The sequence below is a fragment of the Eubalaena glacialis genome, chromosome 18 (assembly GCF_028564815.1).
Source record: "Eubalaena glacialis isolate mEubGla1 chromosome 18, mEubGla1.1.hap2.+ XY, whole genome shotgun sequence".
In the NCBI taxonomy this organism is placed as follows: domain Eukaryota; kingdom Metazoa; phylum Chordata; class Mammalia; order Artiodactyla; family Balaenidae; genus Eubalaena; species Eubalaena glacialis.
This window is the reverse complement of record NC_083733.1, coordinates 59,838,987-59,861,850: the sequence shown is the minus strand read 5'-3', so window position 1 is coordinate 59,861,850 and position 22,864 is coordinate 59,838,987. Positions and strand designations below refer to the sequence as shown.

General features: G+C 60.3%; 1 protein-coding gene across 3 annotated transcripts in view; it reads right to left on the bottom strand.

The window, feature by feature from the left end:
- Positions 1-488: 488 nt before the first annotated feature.
- Positions 489-22,864, bottom strand: part of PPP1R37 (protein phosphatase 1 regulatory subunit 37) — a 38,611-nt gene continuing 16,235 nt past the window's right edge. Inside the window, exons 2-13 of one of the 3 annotated variants that reach the window (XM_061173253.1) lie at positions 7,734-7,831; positions 6,875-6,920; positions 6,533-6,633; positions 5,730-5,849; positions 5,115-5,265; positions 4,868-5,023; positions 3,572-3,684; positions 2,768-2,909; positions 2,503-2,669; positions 1,649-2,384; positions 1,222-1,312; positions 489-1,128 (exon numbers count right to left, since the gene is read on the bottom strand). In XM_061173253.1, coding sequence (XP_061029236.1) covers positions 1,230-1,312; positions 1,649-2,384; positions 2,503-2,669; positions 2,768-2,909; positions 3,572-3,684; positions 4,868-5,023; positions 5,115-5,265; positions 5,730-5,849; positions 6,533-6,633; positions 6,875-6,920; positions 7,734-7,831 — 1,913 coding nt within the window. In that variant the 3' untranslated portion in view covers positions 489-1,128; positions 1,222-1,229. Of the gene's footprint in view, positions 1,313-1,648; positions 2,385-2,502; positions 2,670-2,767; positions 2,910-3,571; positions 3,685-4,867; positions 5,024-5,114; positions 5,266-5,729; positions 5,850-6,532; positions 6,634-6,874; positions 6,921-7,733; positions 7,832-22,864 lie in introns of all 3 variants that reach the window. The other 2 variants (XM_061173252.1, XM_061173251.1) reach the window with 2 other exon arrangements.

Here is a 22,864-nt window from a genome sequence, read left to right as displayed (position 1 = left end):
GGCGCCTGCAGGCGACCGGGCTCGTGTCTGTTCTCCTTGGGCCACAGGCGACCGGGCAGAGGAACGACCTCTGGACCTGCGTGCCAGGTCCACCACCCTGAGAAGCTGGACCTGAAGCTGGAAGGTATTTGGGGGCTGCTTCCTCTGAAGAGAGGGAAGGGGAAGTGGGATCATACACGAGATGGCCAGCTGTGGCAGACACAGGAGCGTGGGCGCGCGCGCCAATAAGGGGCCTGCCTGTCCCGCCCCTCCTCTGGGGCCCATCCACACACGCCCCAGCAGATGTTCCGCAGCCAGGACCCGCCTGGGCCCTGCCCTCCCCGTCTCTGTGCCAGAACCCCCGCAGGGGGAGCCCAGGATCAGCACAAGCAGAGAGCAGGCCAGTGGGGAACCCAGCTCTGGTTTATTAGAAAAGGTGTGAGCAGACTTGCACCGACAGGAGCAGCCCTCCCCCCCCCCGCCCACCCCCCGCCCGCCCTCACCCCACACCCGTGCCTCTCCCACCCTGGGCTGTAGTGCCTCTCAGGGCGCCGCCTCGAGTGGCCCGGACAGCAGGGTCTCCAAGCCCTGGCTGCTCCCCACCCCAGCTCCCTGATAGATTTATTGCACTTAAGAAAAAGAAAGCTCTGATCCTCTGATCTCCCCCACCCACCCCAGCCCAGGCCCTCACCCTGCCTGGGGCTGCTCTACAAATTCCAACCACCACCATCACTCACCGCCCCTCCCAAGCCATGCCTCCTGCCTGGTCCTGTGCCTGGGGCCACCAGGGGACCATCCCGCCACCACCTAGGACTCCTGCCCTCGAGGGGGCAAGCCTGGCCAAATGGAGCCCTGGGGAAAGGTGCCCGGCCACAGGGCCGGGATCAACTCCTCCGCCCCGTCCTCCTCCCATCCACCCCCAGCCCAGTCTTCGAGTGTCGACACATAAATAGAAGTGCTTAAGTCAGGGCGGGGAGGGCCACTCCCTGTAGCTCCTGCACCCCGTGTAGTGTTGCTGTGGGGGGCAGGGGTCCCCAGGAAGGCCCCCCACCCCCTGGGGTCCCAGGCCTCAGGAAGGCTGGGGGTGAGGGTGAGCAGATTCTCAGGGCTCTGGCCTCAGCTCTTCAAAGACGGACCGGAAGAAGGGAACTTAGGGAGAAGAGATCGCAGGGGGGCACCTGTCAGAGCCAGGAGCTCCATCGCCGGCTCCCCAGCTCCCTGGGCCCCAGGCCCTCACCGCACCTACAGTGTCACAGTGTCTCCTGCCCAGATTCCTGACTGGCTTCCAGGAGCAGCTCCTCGAGCTCCTTCTCGTTCTTGGGGCAGCTCAGCTCTGCGCGGGAAGAAGGGTGGGCGGCCTCCAGTCAGGCGGGTGGGTCGGGGGGTACCAGCCCTGCCTGAGCTAGACCCGCAGGGTAGCACAGGCCCAGGTACCGATGAGACCATCAGACTCAAGAGTCAACAGATCTTGCGTGCCCCGCCCCCAAGGAGCGCCCAGGGATCCCAGGGAAGTAAGGCGGGGACTGAGGGTCAAGTCCCACTTGTCCCTGCCCCTTCAAGGGCCATTTTAAAGAGGGGGAAACTGAGGCACACCAACCAGCAGGTGCTTGGCCGGGGTCACACGCAGCACACAGGGGCCCCAGTCACCTGGCCCCAGAGGTCCTCTCACCGTGTTCCAGGCCACAGCTGCCCACCTTGGCCTCGGGCCCTGGGGGCGGCTCCGGGGGCAGTGCGAGAGCGAACTCGGGCTTCAGGCCGTTGGGCAGCGGTGGCCCTGACTGGGGCAGCTCTGGCTGTGGCTGAGGCTCAGATGACCCTGGGTCCCGAGTGTTGACGGCCTCAGCTGGCGTCCGGGCAGGTGAGGTGGGCAGGAAGGATAAGGCAGGTGGGGATGGAGGACAAGGAGGGGCAGGTGGGGAAGGAGAGGCGGGTGGCACGGGAGGCTCTGCCCTCTCGGGTGGACTCTCCACCCGGGTCACCACAAACACTTTGTGGCCGCGGCCGGGGCTGGACACGGAAATGCGCTGCTCAGTGGGGGAGGAGGGGCAGCCTGGGGGGCTCCTGTCCCCAGGGCCCAGGGAGTCCGTGGGGGGCACCAGGGCGGGGCAGGGGGCCTCAGCCCTCTCCCCATCCTCCTCCTCCCCCTCGTCCCCCTCGGAGTCTGAGTCTGAGTCCGGCCCGGCGCCAGGGCCGGGGGCCCCGTTCTCCTGCGCCCCGCTGGCGGGCCCCTCCCCGGGCCCGTGGTCGTCTGGCTGGGGCTCGGTGACGGTGATCTCGGGCATGGAGGCCGACAGCTGCAGGCGCTGCTCCTTCTCCTCCCGCTCCCGCGCCAGCACGAAGTTGCGCTTGCAGCCGTTTTGGATCTCAGCAAGCAGCGCCTTCTGCGTCTCGATGAAGCTCTTCACCTGCGGGCAGAGCGGGCCTGGCTCGGGCTCTGGGTGGCCCGCCCCCGGCGGGTCCTGGGGCCGCCCCGGGCCAGCCAGCACCCCCCCCCCACCTGCCCGCAGGGAAGAGCGCACTCACCGCCTCCTTCTTGGGCTCGCGGTCAAGGTCCAGGCGCAGCAGAGAGTGGTTCACCTTGAGGGCCAACGACAGTGCCATGAGCCCGCCCGTCTTGATCTCGTTCTCCCGAAGGTCCAGTCTCAGGAGGCGGGGGCTCTCGGCGATGAACTCCGCCACCGCCACCGCGCCTGGGAGGGGGACCGCAGGGGCTGGCCACGGGCCCACACCCGGCTGGCCGCCCCCCGGCCTGGCCGCCCCGCCTCCCGCGCCCGGCCCCGCGCCCTACCCTCGCACGTGAGCTTGGTGGAGGCCAGGCCGAGGCGCAGCACGCTGCGGTTGCCGATGAGGCCGTTCTTGAGGTTCCGCACGCCCTCGTTCCCGATGGGGTTGTGGCCCAGGTTCAGCGTCTCCAGGCTGTGTGTGTGCGGCTGGAGGGAGCGGCGCACGAGAGCCAGGAAAGGCCCAGGAGGCCAGTCAGGAACGAGGCAAACGCACACGCCCTCTCCTTGGCAGCGCCCCCCAGTCCGAACGCCGGCACGTTCCTGCTTCGGGCCGAATCCCCCCTGTACTCAGAAGTCTCCCAAGAGCCAGCTGCCCTGTCCACTCCTCAGCCCTCCGAGCGTCCAGCCAGGCCCCTGTCCCCACAGCCCCGGGCTCAGCCTCCGCCCTCGCCAGCATCCCGAGGACTCTGGGCACAGGCCTGACCGTGGATAATTCTTAACCTGGCTCTGAGTCTTTGTACCCTGTGGGCTGGCTTTAAATACCACATAATGAAAAGATTTAAGACTTACTGATGGCTTCCAGAAATGCTAACTTTCTATGCAAAACATTTTCACCTCGTACAAAGCGTTGTACTGGGCTATGGTGCTGGATGCAGAGAGACAATGAAAGAAGGGCTACTTTCCTCAAGGGAAAGAGGGTGCAGAAGCTGAAGCAAAGACCAAACAGGGCTGGAGGAAGAGAGCAGGTTCCTGAACTGGCAGGGTGAGCGACACTGGGAGCCGCGACAGCCGGAAGGTGATGAGAGCCGGGGGTGGGAGAGGTGCCGGACCGGACCGCGCTGCCCCCCGCCCCTCTCCAGCCGACTCACCAGCGTCATGCCCAGAAAGGCCATGCCCGTGTGTGTGAGCTGGTTGTTCCACAGCACCAGCGTCGCCAGCCCCTTCCTCTGCTCCTTGAGGCCCTCGCAGATGTAGGCCAGACCTGGGGAGGCCCGTGGGCAAGTCCTGTCTGTGGTCGGGGGATCTCCCCGGGGGACACTGGCCCGGGAGACACCCCGCCAAGCGCTCAGAAGCCCCTGCCCCAGCCTGCCTGGCCCCACAGGCTCTGGCCCTGACACCTCCTGCTACTGCCCCCCTGCCTTGGGCCTGGCACACACGGCTCCCCGACCCCTGGGCCGGGAACGTTCCTCCTCTGGACACCCTGATGAAGGCCTCCGCCGTCTGTTTCAGATCTCTGCTCAAATCTCCCCCTCTCATGGGACAATCCCGGCCAGCCGAACCTCAGCAGACAGCTCAGCCCGCCATCACTGCTTTATTTTTCTCCAGAGCACATTTCACCATCCGACAGACTCAGCATTCCATTAACGTATCTGGGCTTTGTCTCTCCTGAGGGCAGAGACCCCTGCCGCACTCACGGCTGTGAACCCAGAGCCGACAGGCCCCGAGCGTGGGAGGCGCTCAGTACACGTGGTGTCCGGGCCCAGCTGCCCCGGAGGAGGGCACTGGCCCCACTGTCCCACTCGGCATCCCCTCCCGCAACCCTGTCTTCACACTGAGGCCAGGGGACGCTGCTCGACGGTGAACAGGGATGAAATCAAATTCCTCCCGCTGACAAGGCCTTGCTGACTACTCCCTCTTCGCTTCTCACTCACTTCCTGGCTCACCAGGGCTCTTCCCCCCAGATATCTAATATCTAAGCTCTTTCCCACCTCAGGGCCTTCACACTTGCTATTCCCTCTGCCTGGATTCTCTGCCTACGCTTTTATAAAATGGCTGGTTGCACCCCAGCCTCCTCATTACTGCCCAGAGGCCCCTTCCTGCACACCTTAAACAGCTTTCGGTTGACCCTTTATCCCAACATCCTTGTTTCCTCCAGGGCACTTTCCCCAGATTGAATTATTTCAATTATCTGCTCAATACCCCACCTCATCCTGAAGGCAGAGCTGAGCTGTTCCCTCCTCCAGGACTCCTCCCTGATCCCCAGACTGGGTCAGACACCTGCCCTGGGCTCCCACAGCCCAGCCCAGTCTGAGGCGTCACCACGAGGGCAGGGCCGGGACTGCCTCGGCCACTACTGTGCCTCTAGCACCACGAGCACCCGGCTGGGCACACAGTGGGTGCTGGGCAACTGGAGTTGGGTGGGGGCGCGCGGGCCTCGCACACACCTGAGTCCAGTACGTGGTTGTTACGCAGGTCCAGGATCTGCAGGGAGCAGTTGAACTTGAGCAGGTTGCCCAGCTGGGCCGAGTCCTGCAGGCCGTTGAGCTTGTTGTCGGCCAGGTACAGCTCCCGCAGAGTCATGTTCATCTTCAGGGCCGTGGCTGGGGGAAAAGGGGAGGGTGCTGTGACTGGCCAGGCCCAGGGGACCCGGCCAACAGCCCGAGCCCACCAGCACACCGCCCTGGGGCTCACCGAGCAGCATGAGGGGCCGCCCTGACAGGCTGGCATTCTCCAGGTGTAGCACCGCCAGGCTGCTGCGGATGCGCAGGGCGCGCGCCACGAAGGGCGCCGCGTGGTCCAGCAGGGGCGTGTTGCGGGCGTCCAGGTACTGCAGGCAGCTTGTCTGCGTGGCAGGTGCGGGGCGGGTTCAGGCTGGCCCCGGCCCTCCCCGCTCCGGGGGACCTCCCGCCCCACGTCCCAGTATCCCCGTGGGCAGCAGGGCCAGCTGGTTTTATGGCTGGGGACACTGGCTGGTGAGGGAAGGCCCAGCCCGGGGCCGCGGGGGTGGGCGAGGCAGTGCTGGTGACAGCTGAGCTCGCTGACTCCTGTGTGGCAGAGACGCCCCGTATGTGAGTGAAACGGGAATGGTGACCACAGCCGCCTCCAAGGGACACGTTACAGGCAAGTGGAGGAGGAGGGGAAATGCCAGAAGGGAGAGAAGGCGCCGGGGTGGGCCTGGAGCAGGGTGCCTCTTGGCACTGCTTTCTCACTGGCCTGGAAGCTGGGGCCCAGCACCCTCTGACGGCTCGTGGACCCAGGCCCTACAGGTTGGGGGCCCTGGAGAGGGAATGGGTAGGGGACACCCACCTTGCGCATCATGTGGGCAGCGGCCTGCCAGCCCCGGGTGCCGATGTGCTTGTTGAAGGAGATGTTGAGGTGGGTGGCCGACTCATAGTACTCGACCATGTCGAAGAGGGCTGAGGCACCCTGGGCAGAGACAGCGGGGCTCAGCCTCAGGGTGCAGCTCCCCGGGGAAGCCAGGAGGTAGGGGCTGAGCGACTGGGGACGGGAGAGCCCTGATGCTGCTCTGGCACCTCTGGGTTCCGGCAACCAACCCTTCCCCTGTCCTGCTGCAGCCGGTCTGCTTCCTCTTACTCGCCCCCCAGAGCGGTCTAAGTGATGTGCTGCGTGACCAGGACAGGCCTCTGCCGTCCCTGGGCCTCAGGTTTCCAGGAGCCCTCCCCCGGGCTCCTGGTGGCCTCCGGACCTGGGGAGGTGAGGACACCTGGGCATAAACAGGGAGGCTGCCTTCAGAATGTTTCTTAAACTCCCCTGCAGGCACTGTGATTCTCAGCGGGCGGGGAGGGGTGGGGGGCACGCGTTCCTGGAAAGGCTCCTTCCTGGTGGTCATACACCTCCCCTCCGGCTTGGCTCCCCAAGTCTCTCCCTGCCTTTGGGGTGGGTCTGTGAGACCCTTCTCTGGGCCTCACACACAGTCCAACATCCCCCGCTCACTCTGGCCACAGGGGACATCTCCCCAGTCTTGTCCCTCAAGAGGCCCCGCCCAGCCTTGGTCCAAGGGGGTTCCCTCCCCCTGCCATGCCCTCCCCCCAAACCTCTAAGAGGCAGGGAGCTCAGGGAGTGGCTATGGGCAGTGGCAGGCTGCTCACATCTTCGTCCAGGCTCGTCTGCTCCAGATCCAAGACCTTGAACTGCAGCCTCTTGAAGACCTCTTCCAGGGCCTCGCAGGTCTTGTAGTCGAGCTTCTCACCTGGGACGATATGGAGCGCCGTGTGCGTGCACATCTACGAGTCCCCTTGTGCGTGTACACTTGCGTGTGGGGTGAGGGGCTGGGTGGAAACACGGGCTCCGGGCCAAGCGGGGGAGGAAAGGTCCTCTGCCCCTCCTCCCGCACCTCCCCACGGCTCGCAGCACCTGCCTCACCTCAGGAAGGGCGCCCACACCTCCCTGCCCGCTACCCAAGGGCCCCCCGGCCCCATCCAGACACACACCTTTCAGGTCCAGACAGTCAATACGGTGCCCGAGGTCCGTGAACTCCTGGGAAAGCAGAGTGGACGGTGGTTAAGGCAGGAGGACACCTGCAGGCGCCAGGCTGGACCTCCCTGAGAGTGGGGCAGCCGGGGCTCTGAAACAAGCAACCTTGGAACATTCTGGAATGACCCATCCAGAGGGAAGGCACTGAGGCAGTGCTTGACCAGCACGACCAGGCTGGACAGGTGGCAGGAAAGGCACCTGAGAGAGACGGCTGGGGCAAGCAGGCCAGACGTACAGTAACACCCTAGTCATATAAAAACGGAACCTGCCCTTGCGTCTGTGTACCTCTAGATAGTGACTTGTTCTCTATTTATAAAAGCACAGAAAGTCCAGGGGACGAAAACCCCAAGCTGTCACCAGCGGGGACTCCTGGGGAATGGGATTTGGGCAAGAAGTGAGAAACAGGTTTTGCTTTTTATATCTGTAGTATTTTAACTTTTTTTAAAGTCAGAGAATATATATTACTTTTGTCATTCAGACTTTTAAATTTTGTATACGTGGCTTTTCCCCTGGGGAAGAGAATTGCTTTGGGGAGTGAAAGATTCTTGACAAATAATTTCCTACTTCACATAATTCTGTACTGCTTAAATATTCAGGAAGAGCCCGATTACTTTTACAGTTGAAAAGAGGATTTCCAGAGACATATTTACAGTCCCCTGGCTGGCCGGCCAGGCTGGGGAGGGGGAGTGCTCTGTACACCCTCTCTTGCTCGGGGCGGACACCACAGGCCTGGAGGGTGCTGGGGGGCGGGGTGAGGGCAGCTTCACCCCAGGGACTGCCCCCCAGTACCCCACACGCCCCCAGCACGCGGCATACCTGGAGCTGCCTGAGGAGCTTGGGGATCTGCCTGCAGTTTAGCTTCTGGCAGGCCTGCTTGTAGGCACCAAGGACCTCATCCACGGTCACATTCTGGGCTGCAGGCAGAGAGGACCCGGGCCTGTGACTTTCCACACCCTGGCCCTCTTTCCCCCACTCCCGCCCACTGGCCTGTGCCATCCCCCCTTCCCCCTCAACCTCCATGATAAACCTTCCTTCCAACAACCCACCGACCTCAGTCTTGCTGTTGAGGTGCCTCGCTGTGACTGCTGCTCTGGGGAGGTGTCCCCGGACGCCCCCAAACCAAGTCAGCGCCACCCTCCCCACCTCCCCAAGGCTCCCCAACACCTTCACGTAAACATTACACAACTACTATCACGCCATGTTTCTACTCGTCAGCTGCTGTCTCCCCCTCTAGACTGCGAGTCCCAGAAGGGCAGGGCTGGGGCTGTCTTGGTCACCACTGTGTCCCCAACACCATCCAGCAGAGGGCCAGGCCCAGAGCAGGTGTTTTGATTTGTGGTGTTTTTTTTTAACGAGAGAATGAATCCACACTTCGACCTTATAAGGAAGTGGAGCTCAGAAAAGCGAAGCACCTTGCCCAAGGCCACATAGCTGCTAAGTGGTGGAGCCGGAACTCAGCTCTTAACTGAGATGCCACGTGGCTTCTCAAACTCCCCGCTCCCTCAACAGCGAAATATTCCTGGACGGTACTCAGGATGGGGCTTCCTGTCCCAGGGATACGGCAGCGGTCAGAGTCCCTGACACGGCCCTGGTGCCCCATGGTTACAGGCAGTGGCTCCCAAAATGAACACGGGGATGCAGCCCAAACCCAACAACTGCACAGCCCTGTCCTTGGGAAGCTCAGGGCCTGTCACCACGTGGAAGGTAAGGCTGGCCTTTGTCTGCACAGATTTGCCTTTTCTGGACATTTCACAAAAATGGTGGTAAACAGCATGTGACCTTTGGTGGCCAGCTTCTTTCTGGAACATAACAATTTTGAGTTTCGGTCCCTTTGTAGTGCTATGTAGTAACTGTTGGATGTATGCATTTTGTTTATCCATTCGCCAGGTGAAAAGATATTTGTATTCTTTTCAGTTTTTGGCTATCAGAGCTTGGATTTTGTGCTGGGGCAACCAGGAGAGCAGGAAGAAAAGGCTCTGAGCAGGGGAGGGACAGGGTCAGGCCTGGGAGTAGAAAGCTCTCAGGGCCAGCAGAATGGAGAGGGCACGGGAGTGGCAGGGCGGGCAGCGGATGGGCCAGCGAGAGCCCCTGCTGAGCTTCTGGGCAAGCATCTCTGAGAGGATGCTCCCTCCGGCCACTGCTCTGGCCGGCGGCCGTATGCCCCGACCTCATCAAGCAGCACCCTGTCTTCTCGGGGAGGAAACCAAGGTCCAGGGAAGGAAAGCTGCCTCCCTGGGGTCAGGCAGCTGGTAAAAGGCAGAGTCAAATATTTGCTCCAGAACTCTCTCCACTGTGTTGGGTGGGGTTGCTGGAAGAAAGAAGCTGACAGAGGTCCCAGGCTTCCCAGAGGTCAGGCCCGGTCCTCTGCCCCTCTCTTCCTCCTTGGGTGGAAGCAGGCGGGGTGGAGCCTGGGTGAAGCTATAGGTGATCAGCAGCCTTCCCCAGTGTCAGCTGCCCCCCTGCAGGCCTAGCAAGGGAGCTCTCTGACGTGCAATCACGTGCCTGGTGGCTCCCAGCTCTTGGGGGCAGGGGGTGGGGGTGGGGGGGCGGAGGGGGAACAGGAGCTGGCCTGCAGCTGCCTCAGGGAGTCCAGCCAAGCAGGGGCCACTGACCCCCAGGGGGTCCATGAACTTGAGTGGGGAAAAACTGCCTTTTTATTTGCACTAACTGAACTGAAATTCAGCATTTCCTTCTTAGTAACATAGCACAAAAAAGAGAGAAAAAAGAAATACTGTTTAGCAGACCCTAAGACTCTGTCCTCAATAGAAATGGCAGATGTTTTCACATCACGTAACAGTTATTGCAGATTCTGAATGCTCATCACTACTTTGGTCGTCATTCGAGCTGCTGCTATATCCTGTTATTTCATGTGTCAACGAGGAAGAGCGTAATTACTAGATCACGATTTTTTAAATATTTAATAAACTGTATTTTAACTGGTATCCTTTGTAATCCTACTTTTTGCCTTTAAAAATCATCACTCCAAGAAAGGGTACACAGGTTTTATCAGATGGCCAAAGGGCAAAAACTGCTCCCCAGACACGCTCCCTTCAATAAAGGCCCCCAGGCCAAGGTGGGGTTGGCCTGCTCATGTCAGATGGGGATGAAGTAGGGACTGGGTACACATGGGGTCGTCACTAGCAGTTCTCGGTGTCCTAAACCAGGGGTCCCCAACTCCCGGGCCACGGAACGGTACCGTTCCGCAGCCTGTTTAGGAACCGGGCCGCATAGCAGGAGGTGAGTGGCGGGCGAGCGAGTGAAGCTTCATCTGCCGCTCCCCATCACCCGCATTACCGCCTGAACCATAACCCCCACCCGCTCCACCTCCGGTTCGTGGAAAAACTGTCTTCCATGAAACCAGCCCCTGGTGCCAAAATGGTTGGGGACCGCTGTCCTAGACAGTCTACAGGGAATAAGAGCCCTAAGCAATCTCTCAAACTGCAGTTGGTCCTTTAGGTGTTCAGCTCTGACATCCCTTCCTCCAGGAAGCCCTCCCTGACCGCCTAGGACTTTCAGCTCCTGAAGTCCCCTGGGATCCTGCTCAGTGGGTCGGTCTTTGTTCTGATGAGCCTCCTGCTGAGTTCAAGGCCCAGGGTCTCTGACCTTGCCATCTCCACACCAGCCACAGGTACCATCCAGCCACCCCTTCAGCCAGGCGCCCATGGGGTTTGGATGCAGGCACAGCCTCACACAAGGTCACAGCCAGGGCTCGGGGAGGCAGCATCTGCCCACTCATGTACAGCAGGGGAAGCTGAGAGCAGGGGGTAGGAAAGATAGACATACTCAGAGACATGGGGGTCCAAGGCCCAGAGCAACTGGAGACAAGAATGACAAGTGCATCTTGTCACTTTCCTCTGATGCTGAGACACATGTTCAAGCTGGGGACAGCACTGGGGAAAGACACTAAAGAAACAGAAGCGGGGGTTCAGTCAGTGCACTGTGGCGTGGGCTCGGCAGCCTGCAGGCACCCCAACCCTGTCTCGATTTCCCCAACAGCATCATGAGCACGTCCCCAGGCCTGGCCCGTCACCAGTGGGCACACGCGAGTGTCAGGTGGGTCGGGAATAACCTCGTAGTAATCATTACGTATGTGTGTTTCATTCATATACTAAGAAAAAAGAACTATCACATCAAAACCAGCAATTTGCATACACTATCACTTGAAAATGAATGAGATGAAACATATTCAAATTTTTTAAACGAACCAATTAAAAAAAAAATAGTAAGGAAACGGCAGTACAGGTGGTTCGGAGAAATAACATGGAGCATTGAGACAGCACTTCCGCTGCGCCAGGCACCACCCAAGCACTTTATAAGCTGGCAGGGCTGGCCCAGGCCGGCTGGCTCAGCCCCGGCCGCCACACACTTGTTCATTTGTGATGTTGTGACGAAATCATGAAGACCTCTACCTCGGGTCATCCGCCCTCGACTTGTCCAGCCTTAACCGAACCACACAGGCTGCGGCGAGTCAATGGGCCGCTCTCCCAGGCCGCAGCGGCTCCGAAGCATGGGGCCCGGGCCTCCAGGCTGCAGCTCGGCACCCACAGACATGCATGTGTGCCCGGTCTACCCCGAGGACTCAGCGGGCGGGCGGTGAGCTGGGGAGGAGGAGGGCCGCTCATGCGGTGTGCTGGCTGGACACTAGGGGTGGGCCGGGCTGAGAGGCCCGAGTCGGAGCTCTGGGGCCAGGTTCCGGAGGGCGGGGTTGCAAAGTGGTGAGGGCCCCGCTCCAGCCCGAAGTCAGGGGGCTTGGATCCTGGCTCCTCCCTCCCGTACTCTGCGAGCTCGACCTCGGGAAGGCCCTCTCCGGGCAGCATCGCACGCTGCCCACCGGAGATGGGGCATCTCGCAGCATGGCTGAGAGCACGGGCTCCGGAGCCAGAGCGCCTGGGGCCGAATCCTGGCTCCCAACTTAAACTCCGTGACTCCGAGCAAAGCGATTTGACCTCTGTACCTCAATCACCTCACCCCGAAAACGGGGCTGAGTGTGAGTCCTCCCAGGGTAAGTGTGTTAGCACAAGTCCATCCCTCAGACCAGGGCTTAGCACATGCCCGTGAGTGTTCACCAAAGGCCGGCCATCACTGTCGTGCTGTGTCCCCCACTGGAAGGCACGGACCCAGGACAGACTTGCCAAAGCACCCGTCCAGAGACGGAATGGTTGGCGAGACCAGGAGGACACGTGGGTGTGCGAGGGGGACACGTACGTGAGTGTGTGTTCCCTCAGCTCCCAAGGCCACGGCTCCGAAGGTCCGACTTACGCAGGGGCTGGTTTAAGCGGCTGTCAGAGAGGAGGGGCGGTGACGTGAGGGGCACCCAGACCCGTGTGCCAGGGATGGGATGTGCAGAGGTCACGGCTTTGAATAAGAGGACCTGCGTTCCAATCCTTGTCCTGGTGAGGCTGTGATAAACATTCTCAACAACCTCTTTCCCTCTCTGAAAGGGACATCTGTAGGGTCTCAGGAGATAAGGGACGTGAGGGCACCCGCCAAGTAGCTGCCCAGTGCGGGGCCTGACTCAACAGGAGACAGAGCGGGAGAAAACGATGACGATGGTGGTGGCCGTGGTCACCACTTCCAGGTATCGGGCACTTACTCCGTGTTAAGACACCACTCTGAGCACTTTCTACGCACAGTTTCATTCAGCCAGCTGCGCGATCCTATGAAACTGGCAGTTATATCTCCATTTCGTAATAAGGGGAAGCAAGCTCAGAGAGGGCAAGCCGTCTGTCCAAGGTCACGGAGCCAGCAGCGGCAGCACTGGACGCACACCCAGACCTGTCTTGCTCTGTAACTGGAACACAGCTTCATTCTCACATTACCTTGGCAGGCCTGAGCGGGAGGCAGGGGCCGGGGCCAAGACGAAGGTTTGAGCCCTGGGGAGGGACGCTGCTGTGTGCAGCGGGCGCCAGTCTCCCAGGAAGAGGCTGTGGGGCAAGCAGAGACTGCTCCCCCTCCCACCTGCCCTCACAAAGGGACAGACAGAAAGAAACCCAAGGCCAGGCATCAGGTGACAGGGAGAAAAGTCTGGCTCTCCTTTGCACACAGGTGCAAGGGCACCCACAAGATGCAAGGACAGGCTGGGCACCAGGGGGCAATGACTCAGGCCACCCCTGCCAGCCTGGAGCTGGTACTCATCCAAGTGGGAGTCAAAAACCAGGAAGCAACAGTGGGGGGTGGGGACGGACTGGGGACAAGGGGGTAGGGGGCCAACTGTCACTGCTGGGGCTTCAACAGCTAGTCGGAGACACGCATGAGACAGATACAAATACAGCGGTGGGCAGTGGGCCCTGGGAGGGGAGGTGTGACAGGGTGGGAACAGGCTTGGCAGGATCCCGGGCACCAGGAGGCCAGCACGCAGGAGGCGGAGGCGGGAGGCGACGGGGACACGGCCTCAGGAAGGACTTTGCTCTCAGCGTGAGACAGGGGCCACCGGGGCTGGTGCAGAGCAGCGTCAGGAACCACGTGAGGTCTAGGGAGGATTGAATCTGTAGGAGACCAGGATTGGGGAGGGGGGAGCCCACTGGGTCCCCTAACAGGGAGGCTGCCAGGACTGGGCACACCAGAGGTGACCAGCGAGGCCGAAGCTACTGGGCGGCCCAGAGCCAGGCCTGGGTTCTAACCCCCTCCATTAGCTAACCGCAAGTGGCCTTCGCTCCCCAGGGCCTGGCCACTGCATCAGCAGAGCCTACCCTGGGAGGCTACCCGTCACGCCCTTCCTACCCCAAGAGGGAAGGGCACCATCACCGTCACCCCACCTGACAGAGTGGAAACTGAGAGTCCCGTGGCAAGCGGGTGACCAGGCCCATGCGGGCCCCAGGACCCCGGCTCTCGAGGCTCTTTCCTGCAGGACCCCCAGCCTCTTGTGCTCCCACGACTCGACGTCTGTGGAACACCATCCTCCGCTACCCAGGCCGCTTGGGCTCACACCTTCAGAGGGGACCAGGCCAGTGCCGAAAGGGCACATGGAAGCTGGGAGCTAAAGCCTACACCCCCAGCAGTCCCCCAGTGGCCCCTGTCACGGTGAGGCTGCCTTGGCCTGTGAAAGCACCAAGCGGCCCGCTTCCCCTCCTGCTTCCCTGGGTAGACGGGCACTGGTCCCACCACCTCCCTCATGACGCCATCCCAGGACCCCAAGGGGGACGTCCATGCTACCTCCACTCCCCACTGTCCTCCCAAAGTCCCTGTCACAGTGACTGGTCGAGGACAGGAGGCTGACCCGTGTAGGACCAGCCATAGCCCATCCCAGGGCCTGTGCTGGAACTATCAGGAAATAAGAGCTCTCTTCCCGCAGGGGTCGCTGAGGTTGCCTCCCATTTCTGAAGCTGGTGGCAGCCACCCTGGCATCCACCAAGAGGAGAGAACCTCCCAGGAACAAAGCCGACTCACAGGAAAGGTGACCTCAGAGATGAAGAGAGACAGAGTCCCGACGACGTGGTCTGAGACCCTGGATCCAGCGAGGCCTGGTCAAACTATTCAAGGCTCCTCAGATCCATAAGCCAATAAATTCCCCCTTTCCGCTTCAGCCCCTTGGAGTTAGGCTTCTAATCCAGAATGCCAACTTAGATACCATCTTGCTATTCATCAGTAAATATCGCCCGAGGCCGACTGCATGCCAAGCTCTGTGCTGGCGCTAGGAGGACAGGGAGGGCTCTGACCGGGTGCCCTGCCCGTCAGGGCTTCTCATCTGGGGAGAGGGGTATGCAGACGATCCAGGGAGGCCCTCGGAGGGCGCCGTGAGTGCTCTGGACCGAGCTAGGACAAGGCCGGCAGGAGGCAGCCAGGCCTCAGAGGCCCCTTTTAAGCCTTGTCCATGAACGGGACCCTCCCCCCGCCACCGGGCACTGTGCTCTAGCCTCACCCCAAACTCTTCCCTTTCCTCCCAGTGCAGGCCCAGTGCTTCATCACACCTCATTCTCTCCCTCCTCTTATGCATTACACTCTCCTTTCAGCCCTCAGCTCCAGGGTCCCCTTCTCTAGGGAGCCCTCCGTGACCCCCCAGCTGGCCAGGCTCCCTCCTCTGGGCTCCCCCATCTCAGCCCTGCCCACACTGAACTGTCACTGTCTAAGGGGCCAGTCTGTCTCCCCGCACTGGACTGGGAGCCCCAGGGCTGGGGTCCATGCATATCCCCAACATTGCCCGGAACAGGGCCAGGCACAGAGAGGGCACCAAGATAGGGCGAAGGAGTGACAGACAGACGGAGGCGCTCACGTCTGGCCAGTGTCCTAGTCCTTGAAGGCAGACGGAGCAAAGGTGCAAACTTATATACCTATAAGGTTACTCACGGCAGCACTGTTTGCAAACAGAGACCTGAACGGACACCAGTACCTGTCAGTAGGGGAGCAGTCAATACACCCCGGTCCACCCGCGCACGGGAACTCTCTGCGGCCACAAAGAATGAGGCCGCTCTCTCTGAGCCAATAGGGAACAACATCCAAGACACATCAAGTGAAAAAGCACAGTGCAGGGACTTCACTGGTGGTCCAGTGGTTAAGAACCTGTCTTGCAATGCAGGGGACACCGGTTCAATCCCTGGTCGGGGAACTAAGATCCCACATGCCACGGGGCAACTAACCCCGCGCGCCACAACTACTGAGCCCACACGCCACAACTAGATAAGTCCGCGCACCACAACAAAGAGCCCACGTGCCGCAACTAAGACCCGACACAGACAAAAATAAAATTAAAAATTAAAAGAAGAAAAGCACAGTGCAGAACACTGCTGGGGAACGCCACCTTTTATGAAATAAAGGAAGAAAATAAAAACCAGTGCCCACTGTTAGCGCGCAGACTAACGCAGAGACGGAGCAGCGAGCGAAGCCACTCGGGAATCAGAGCAGGAAGGCTCCCAGTCGCTTCACCGGGCTTCCCGGCAGCCCCCAACGCCACGTCCTGGGGTGGGAGCCTCCCTCAGCAGGAGGAGGCTGTGCTCGTCCCCGAGCGCCACATACAGCCACCCACCGTGTGCAGAGGGCCACAAGAGAGCATGGTCTCATCCTGGCCCGGGGGGAGAGGACAGCAGAGGACAGAGGTAGCTGGCTTGGGGCGGAGTGTCCCCACAGCTTCCGAAGCAACTCAGAAAAATGTACAGGTGAGATGATCGATATCTAGGATATCTGCTGCAAAATAATGGGGGTGGGGCAGCACGGAGGATAAAGGTCGGTCACGTACTGGTCATTACTGAAGCTGGGAAGTGGGTTCATCTGGGTCATTATACGCCTACTGTTGCATATGTCTGGAAATCTCCGTAATAAAGTTGAAGGGCGGTTGGGGGGAGCAGCCGCTCAGAGCTGGTGGCCCACACGGGGCAGAGGCAGCATTTGGGATGGGAGGAAAGTCTGGTGGTTCACGCCTGGGGCTGGAAGCTTGGGTTAGGCCAAGGCCAGCCTTTCACAACAACCTTAATTACAAAGCCGGGCCTGGCGTTGGTGGTGGTCACCCTGGGTGGCTCCCTAGGGCCTGGCCCAGCAGGTACTCAGGGAATATGGCCTGGAGGAAGGCAAGAACGCAAACCCGGGCCTAGAGCCGCACTGTGAGGGACAGGACAGCTAGATGGAGGGCTGTCGGGGGAATTTGAGGCACACAGTGAGGGGGAGGGAGGGGGACCAAGGGCTCCAGCGCAAGCCTGGTGATGGCGGCATCCCTGAGCTCCGCAGGGAGCCCACTGACAGTGACATTTACTATGCTGTCACCTCGAGCAGCCCCTTCACGTGCCCGAGCTGAAGCCTCACAGTCCTCCAACCTAAGACAAAGAAAAGGAGGTTCCAAGAGGTGGCGACACGTGAGTGACCATGCAGGCCCCACACTCCACGGGCCCTCCTCTTTCACTGCTGGGCCACTACGGCCTTCAGAGTTGGCCAAAGTCAGCTCCACGGCTACTCACCCGCCAGGAAGAGGCGTCCTCGGATGCCCCGTCCACAGCAGTTACAACCCCTCAGGCTTGGCTTCCGAGCCCACTGCCCCTAGAGGACCTGTCCCCTGCCAGGCGGGGGGCTCCCCCAGGACCCGGCCGAGATCAGTACACCACCTGTTCCCTTAGGGTGCTCTGGGGGACAGCGGCTGGGTGCCAGGAGGCCTGGACACAGAATGAGGGCAGTGACGGGGCCCAGACGGAGGGGAGGGGAGCAGCCAGCAGGATTTCTACCAGTGGGGATTTCTAGCAGCTCAGCCTGTTCGGAAAAACCTCTGCCTGTGACTCCTCAGGAAAAGTGAAGGGACACCGTTCATGAGTTATTCTTCCGAATGACGAATCACTGAGGCTTCCCCCACCCCCACCAGCCTTGCAGCAACTCAGAGGGTCCGAGGGAGCGCACGTCGAGGGTGGAAGCAGTAACTTTCCCAGCAGCGCGTGCCCACCCAGCAGAGACGATGTTGCCAATGGTGATGTCAAGCTCGATCTGTCCCGGAGCCCCACCAACGCCAGGGGCCGCTCTAGGACTAGCTCCTCTGGAAGGGAAGGGGGCTGCCACCCACCTCACTCCGGCCAGCCTGGTCTACGAGGCTGGGCCTTTGCTTGGGCGGCCCCTCTGCCTGTCTCTGCCAGAGCCGAGGGGGGCTGAGGTGATCCCCAGGTGGTGTGTTCGCGTTTGCACCTTCAGAACCACACGCCCAGGAAACCTGGTGAGGATGCGCAGGGACACTCCAGGCAGATCCCCTAGGAAAGGGGAACCCACCACCTCGCAGTCCCTGCCCTTCAGACAGGCGGGCACGTAATGAGCTTATGGGGACCATGGCAAGGAACAGGCTGGGCTCTGGCACTTTTTGTCTCCACTGTCTGTCCCTGCACTGGGACTGAAACGGCCAATTCCTGCCCCGGGATGAGGCCCCCTGACTCAGCCCTGCAATGGGCTCACCCCATCCTCCCCGGTCACCGCCCCCCCAGCCCTAACCTTGTTTGCTCCTGCCTCTAGGTCCGCGACTGCCATTCCCGTGGCTCAGAGAGCTCCCCCTCCCCCAGCTCTCCCTAACCTGTTATTCGGGTCTCAGCTCAGAGGTCACCTCCTCCGAGAAGCCTTCTCTGGCCCCCTTCTAAAGCAGCATTCCCCCACACCCATTATTCTCCACTACCTCCCTCTGAGTCCTCATGGGACACACCCCAATCTGTACCTGTTTGCTTGCTCACTCTCTGTCCTAGACCAAGGGCTCCCTGAGTCTAGGGACATCACTGCAGTGAATGAATGAGATGACTTGCTCTGTGAACCGAACAAAGCGTCCCTTCCCTTCTCCCCAGAGAAGCACGTGACAGAGGCAGGAAAGCACACTGTGCCCTGGACAGGAGGCCCCTCCGGAGAGGCTGGGATGGCCAGTCCTTTCCTCTCAGGCCCCGGGTCCCTCCCCGGGCCTGCTAAGGGGCCGTGATGCCCACAGCTTCCTGGGTGACAAGAGTGGTCTTCCCTGCCCCCTCCTGGGAGGGAGGCATCATGACTTGGGGAGTCAGTGCCACCACCATGTGCTGCAGGACGGCCAGCTGCAGGGGTCGGGCTGGGCTTACACAAGCAGCCAGGAGCCGGGCCCCCAGCCGGGAAGAGGGAGGACCTGCCTACTCCACCGGGCTGCACCCTCACACCTCCATCCGGACCTTCCAAGCTACCTGGCCCAGCTGAAGATCCTGTTACCGAAACACACGCAGTCAGAAGGTGCCCGCAGCCTTCCAAGTCACATATGACTTACCTGGGCCCACCAGGGAACCTCACACTCAGTAGGCACTTGATAAAGCCAACAGTGCTCGAGGGTGAGGGGGGAAGTCAAGGTCTTAATCCCTGGGTCCCCAGTCGCACAGGGCGCACTAAGGACCCAAGTGCCAGCTGTGTGACAGGCAACTTTTAGTTCTAAAGTATTACTACTAACAATTGCAAACACATAGCACTTTGCTAGTGTATTATTTCACTTACTGCTTTTTTTTTAAATTTATTTAATTTTAATTTTTTGTGTGTGTGGCTGTGTTGGGTCTTCGTTGCTGCACCGGACTTTCTCTAGTTGCGGCGAGCGGGGGCTGCTCTTCGTTGCGGTGCGCCGGCTTCTCACTGCGGTGGCTTCTCTCGCTGCGGAGCACAGGCTCTAGGCACGCGGGCTTCAGTAGTTGTGGCACGCGGGCTCAGTAGTTGTGGCACGCGGGCTCTAGAGCGCAGGCTCAGTAGTTGTGGCGCACGGGCTTAGTTGCTCCGCGGCATGTGGGATCTTCCCGGACCAGGGCTCGAACCCGTGTTCCCTGCACTGGCAGGCAGATTCATAACCACTGAACCACCAGGGAAGTCCCTGCTTACTGCTTTTAACAACCCAATGAGGTAGGATTTACTCCCCATGTGAAAAATACACCTGAAGCAGGAGAAGTTAAGAAGCCTGCCCAAGGTCACAGAGCCAGTGAGGGGGGAGTTGGGATTCAGGCCTAAGCAGTCTGGCTCTACAGTCTTCGCTCTTAACCAAACCCGACCACCTTTCTGTCCACAGCCACTGTTTGGGGTACGATATCCCTCACCCACCCTTTCCAGAAGAGGAAACCAAGGCCCAGGGAGGTGGAGGACTTGCCAAGGACAAACAGCCCGGACAGAGACGAGCGCAAAGGCAGGCCTGGCTTTGGAGTCCAACTCATCAGGTTCGGGGAGGGGGTGGGACAGTCCGAGGTGTTTGATGTTCTTACCTAAGCCACATACTGGCCCACTGGCCCCGCCACGTTCTTCTCTATCCCGGCCCTGGGCTCGTGTCCTCCCACCCCCTTGTGTGGGTCTGTGCTGGCAGCTTGGCTGATTTGTCTCTCTCGACTCCCCTTCTGGACCGCGAGCCCATGAGGAGGGGCCACGTTTCCCTTGGCCGTGCTGCATCCCCAGCACAGGTCCAGGCACAGAGCTCAATGCTGGCTGACACCTGAACCACCAAGGAAACACGTCCAACCCTGGGTGGGTGGAGCCTACCGACACCCACCCAACACAAGTGTCCAAGACTGTCCCTCTGACTGAGGGCTTTCGCCTGGGGGGTGGGGGGCTGGGGGGTGTGTGTGTGTGTGTGTGTGTGTCGGGAGGTCCTCTGCGGCCTCCATGAGCCTCCAGCTAGAAGGGGCTTCCCAAAGAGACGTGTACATCTGAGGACACTGGTGGCTTTCTGCCTCGTGGCACGAACCTGCCTTCTCAACACAGAACAGCGCGGCCTCTGGAGGCAGACTGTGCGTTCGGCGGTGCCTGCTCGGGGCGTCTGCGGAGCCCAGGCCCCCTTCTCTGAGAGCTGTCCCCAAGCCCCCACGAGGGTGAGCCTGGCCCTCTCAGGCCCCATTTGACAGGAAGGATATGGGATCTTTGCTAAGCCTGCATGCACCTCCTGGGCCAGGGACTTGGAGTGAGCAGTCCTGTCCTGACCACCAGGATGGCCGGGCTTGTTTGGCTAGTGAGCAGATAGAAAGAGGAACACGTCAGCAGTGCCTGTGGCCCAAAGAGCTGGAACCAGTTCTGGTTCCCGTCGGCTTTCAGGCACCCACCCCCTCCCCGCGGCCCCGGGAACTGGCAGAGGCCCCTGTGCCCTTCCAATGAACACTCTCGTTTACCTCACGTGGCCCCAAGTGGATGATTCTGGCCCTGACAACTTAAAACAGATCCTAACCGCTGCAGGAGAAGGCCCTAATCCCTTTATGGTCGAGTCTCCTCTTCTGGAAAATGGAGCCAATGAAACAGACACACACACACACACACACACAGGCTTCTAGAAGCAGCCACTGAGATCACTCGTGTGAAGCGTCTGGCATAAGGCTGGTGCGCAGTTAACCCGTAGTCGCCATCAGCTGTGGCCCACAGCCGGACACCTCGGCAGCACCGCCGAGAGTGGACGCAGGACGAGAACAGGGCAAACAAAGGGCTCGGCTCCACCCGGAGGTTCCCCAAGCATCTGGCTGCAAACCAGCTGCCTCCACCTGTGCCCGGCCTCCTGGCTCGGAAACACTGGTCGCACCGCTCCTGCTTGCCCGAAGACAAATATTTACCCAGGGCTGGGCACCCAAGGGCGCAGAAGTGAAGCCCTGGGGACAAATGAGGACCAATGAGAGCAGCAGAACAGAGGCCTCCAGGGAGCAGGCCGGGCCTCTCAGATGTGGTGCCGGAGGCCACACAGTTCTGCTCCTTAGTCATCCCGCCTGCAGCGGGGGACGCTGCTCCCCGTCTTCCAGCGGGCCGTGAAGAATCAGGCACGCGGGAGGGAAAGCTCTCTGCCCAGCGCTGCAGGCAGGCCCGCTCGCTGCCACTGCGCCGCACGGGGTTGAAGGCGGCAGCCTCCTGGGGGACGAGCCGGGTGAGCTGGACTCCACCCTCTGCGACTCACGGTCCCCCCTCATCTGTGAAATGGGGCGACAATTCCACCCACCCCGTGGGACGGGGTGCGGACAGGACCAGCTGGCGCACAGAGAGCACTCAGCGCGGCGCCCGGTACACAGCAGGCGCTCTGAGAAGAGCGGCCGCTACCATCCCTGCTGTTACTGACCTACAGGCCCGAGACGGCCCCTCGCAGCCCCGACTGCTCCTCCGGGACTCCTCCACTCCTGCCTCGTCCACCTTTTGTGAGGCTTCGCACACCTCCCAGTCCTGCCCTCTTCAAAAGAACCCCCACAGCAACTCTAACTCCCAGAGGGCTGGGCAGGCCTCCCGCTCCTCAGCGAGGCACTGCTGCCCAGCCCTACCCACTGTCCGAGGAGGGAGCAGCTGGGCAGTGGCTCGTCTCTCAGCTGCCGAGGGCAGAGGCCACGGTCCCTCCTTCTGCCACGGGGCCAAGCACGGGTCCAGGCATCTTGTGTGCTCAGCCATCTGCGGAGGTGCTGGACTTTGGGCCAGATGGGCCTGGGGTCCGAGTCTAACTCCAACAAGTACTGGATACTGGACTCCATTTCTCTCTCTTAATCCCACCTGCCTCAAGGGTCAGTGTCTCAGCAGTAACTAAACAGATCCTTCACTGAACAGCTGCTCTGTGCCCCACCCCAGGCGGTGATACTGTGAAAACGGTATCCAAAACAGCTCTGATCCCTGTCTACACGGGGCTCCCAGGTCCAGTGGGGGAGACAGACCCATTCCCAGACAGTGATGACCCCAAGGGGGCAGGGCTAGGGTAGGAGAGCCCAGAAGAGCACCTAACCTGGTCCGGCGGTCAGGGAGGGCTTCCTGGAGGAGGGGCTACCTAGCAACGCTGGCCATGTGAGCACAGGGTCTGTGAGTCTCATTCACCATTGCACCCCGGAACATAGCTGCACCTGGTACAAGGCAGGTGCTGAAGGAAGGAAAGGGGGGAAGGAGACCCAGGGAGGATGAGTAGGAGTTAGCCAGGTAAAGGAGGGAATATCCAACTGAGAGGGTTGGGCACGATCACGTAACGCTGCACAGCTCCAGCTACAACCAGCAATTCCACTCCAAGGTCTGCACCCTGGAGAAATTCTTGCTCACACCCCAGGTGATGTGTACACGAAAGTTCACAGCTGTACCAGTTTGTAATACTGAAAGTCAGAAACAGCCCAAAGGTCCACCAACGGCACAACAGGCAATCTAAGACACAGTCACACAATGGAAAACTCTAGAGCATCTACACGGATGGAACTGGGACACTAACTTTGAGAGGAAAGGCAAGCCCCAGGAGTCCACTCACGACACAATGCCATTTTTATAACACTCAAAAACAAGCTAAACCAAACACCATATTTTTCAGCATACATGCAAAGGTGATAAAACTTAAAAAAAAAAAAAAAAAGAGGCATGACATTCACAATATGCATCGTAGTAGTCACAGGGCTCTGTGCTCCACCCACCCACCGAGATATAGAGGTAAGTTAATGGCAATGCTCTCAGCCATAAATTGGGAGGCTCATAGGTGTTCATTACACTACACTTGAACTTACGCGTATGTTACATATGTAGTTCATATGCCAAGAAAAGAATTTAATAACAATAATTTTAAAAGCAGAGAGAGGGAGGGACTTCCCTGGCGGTCC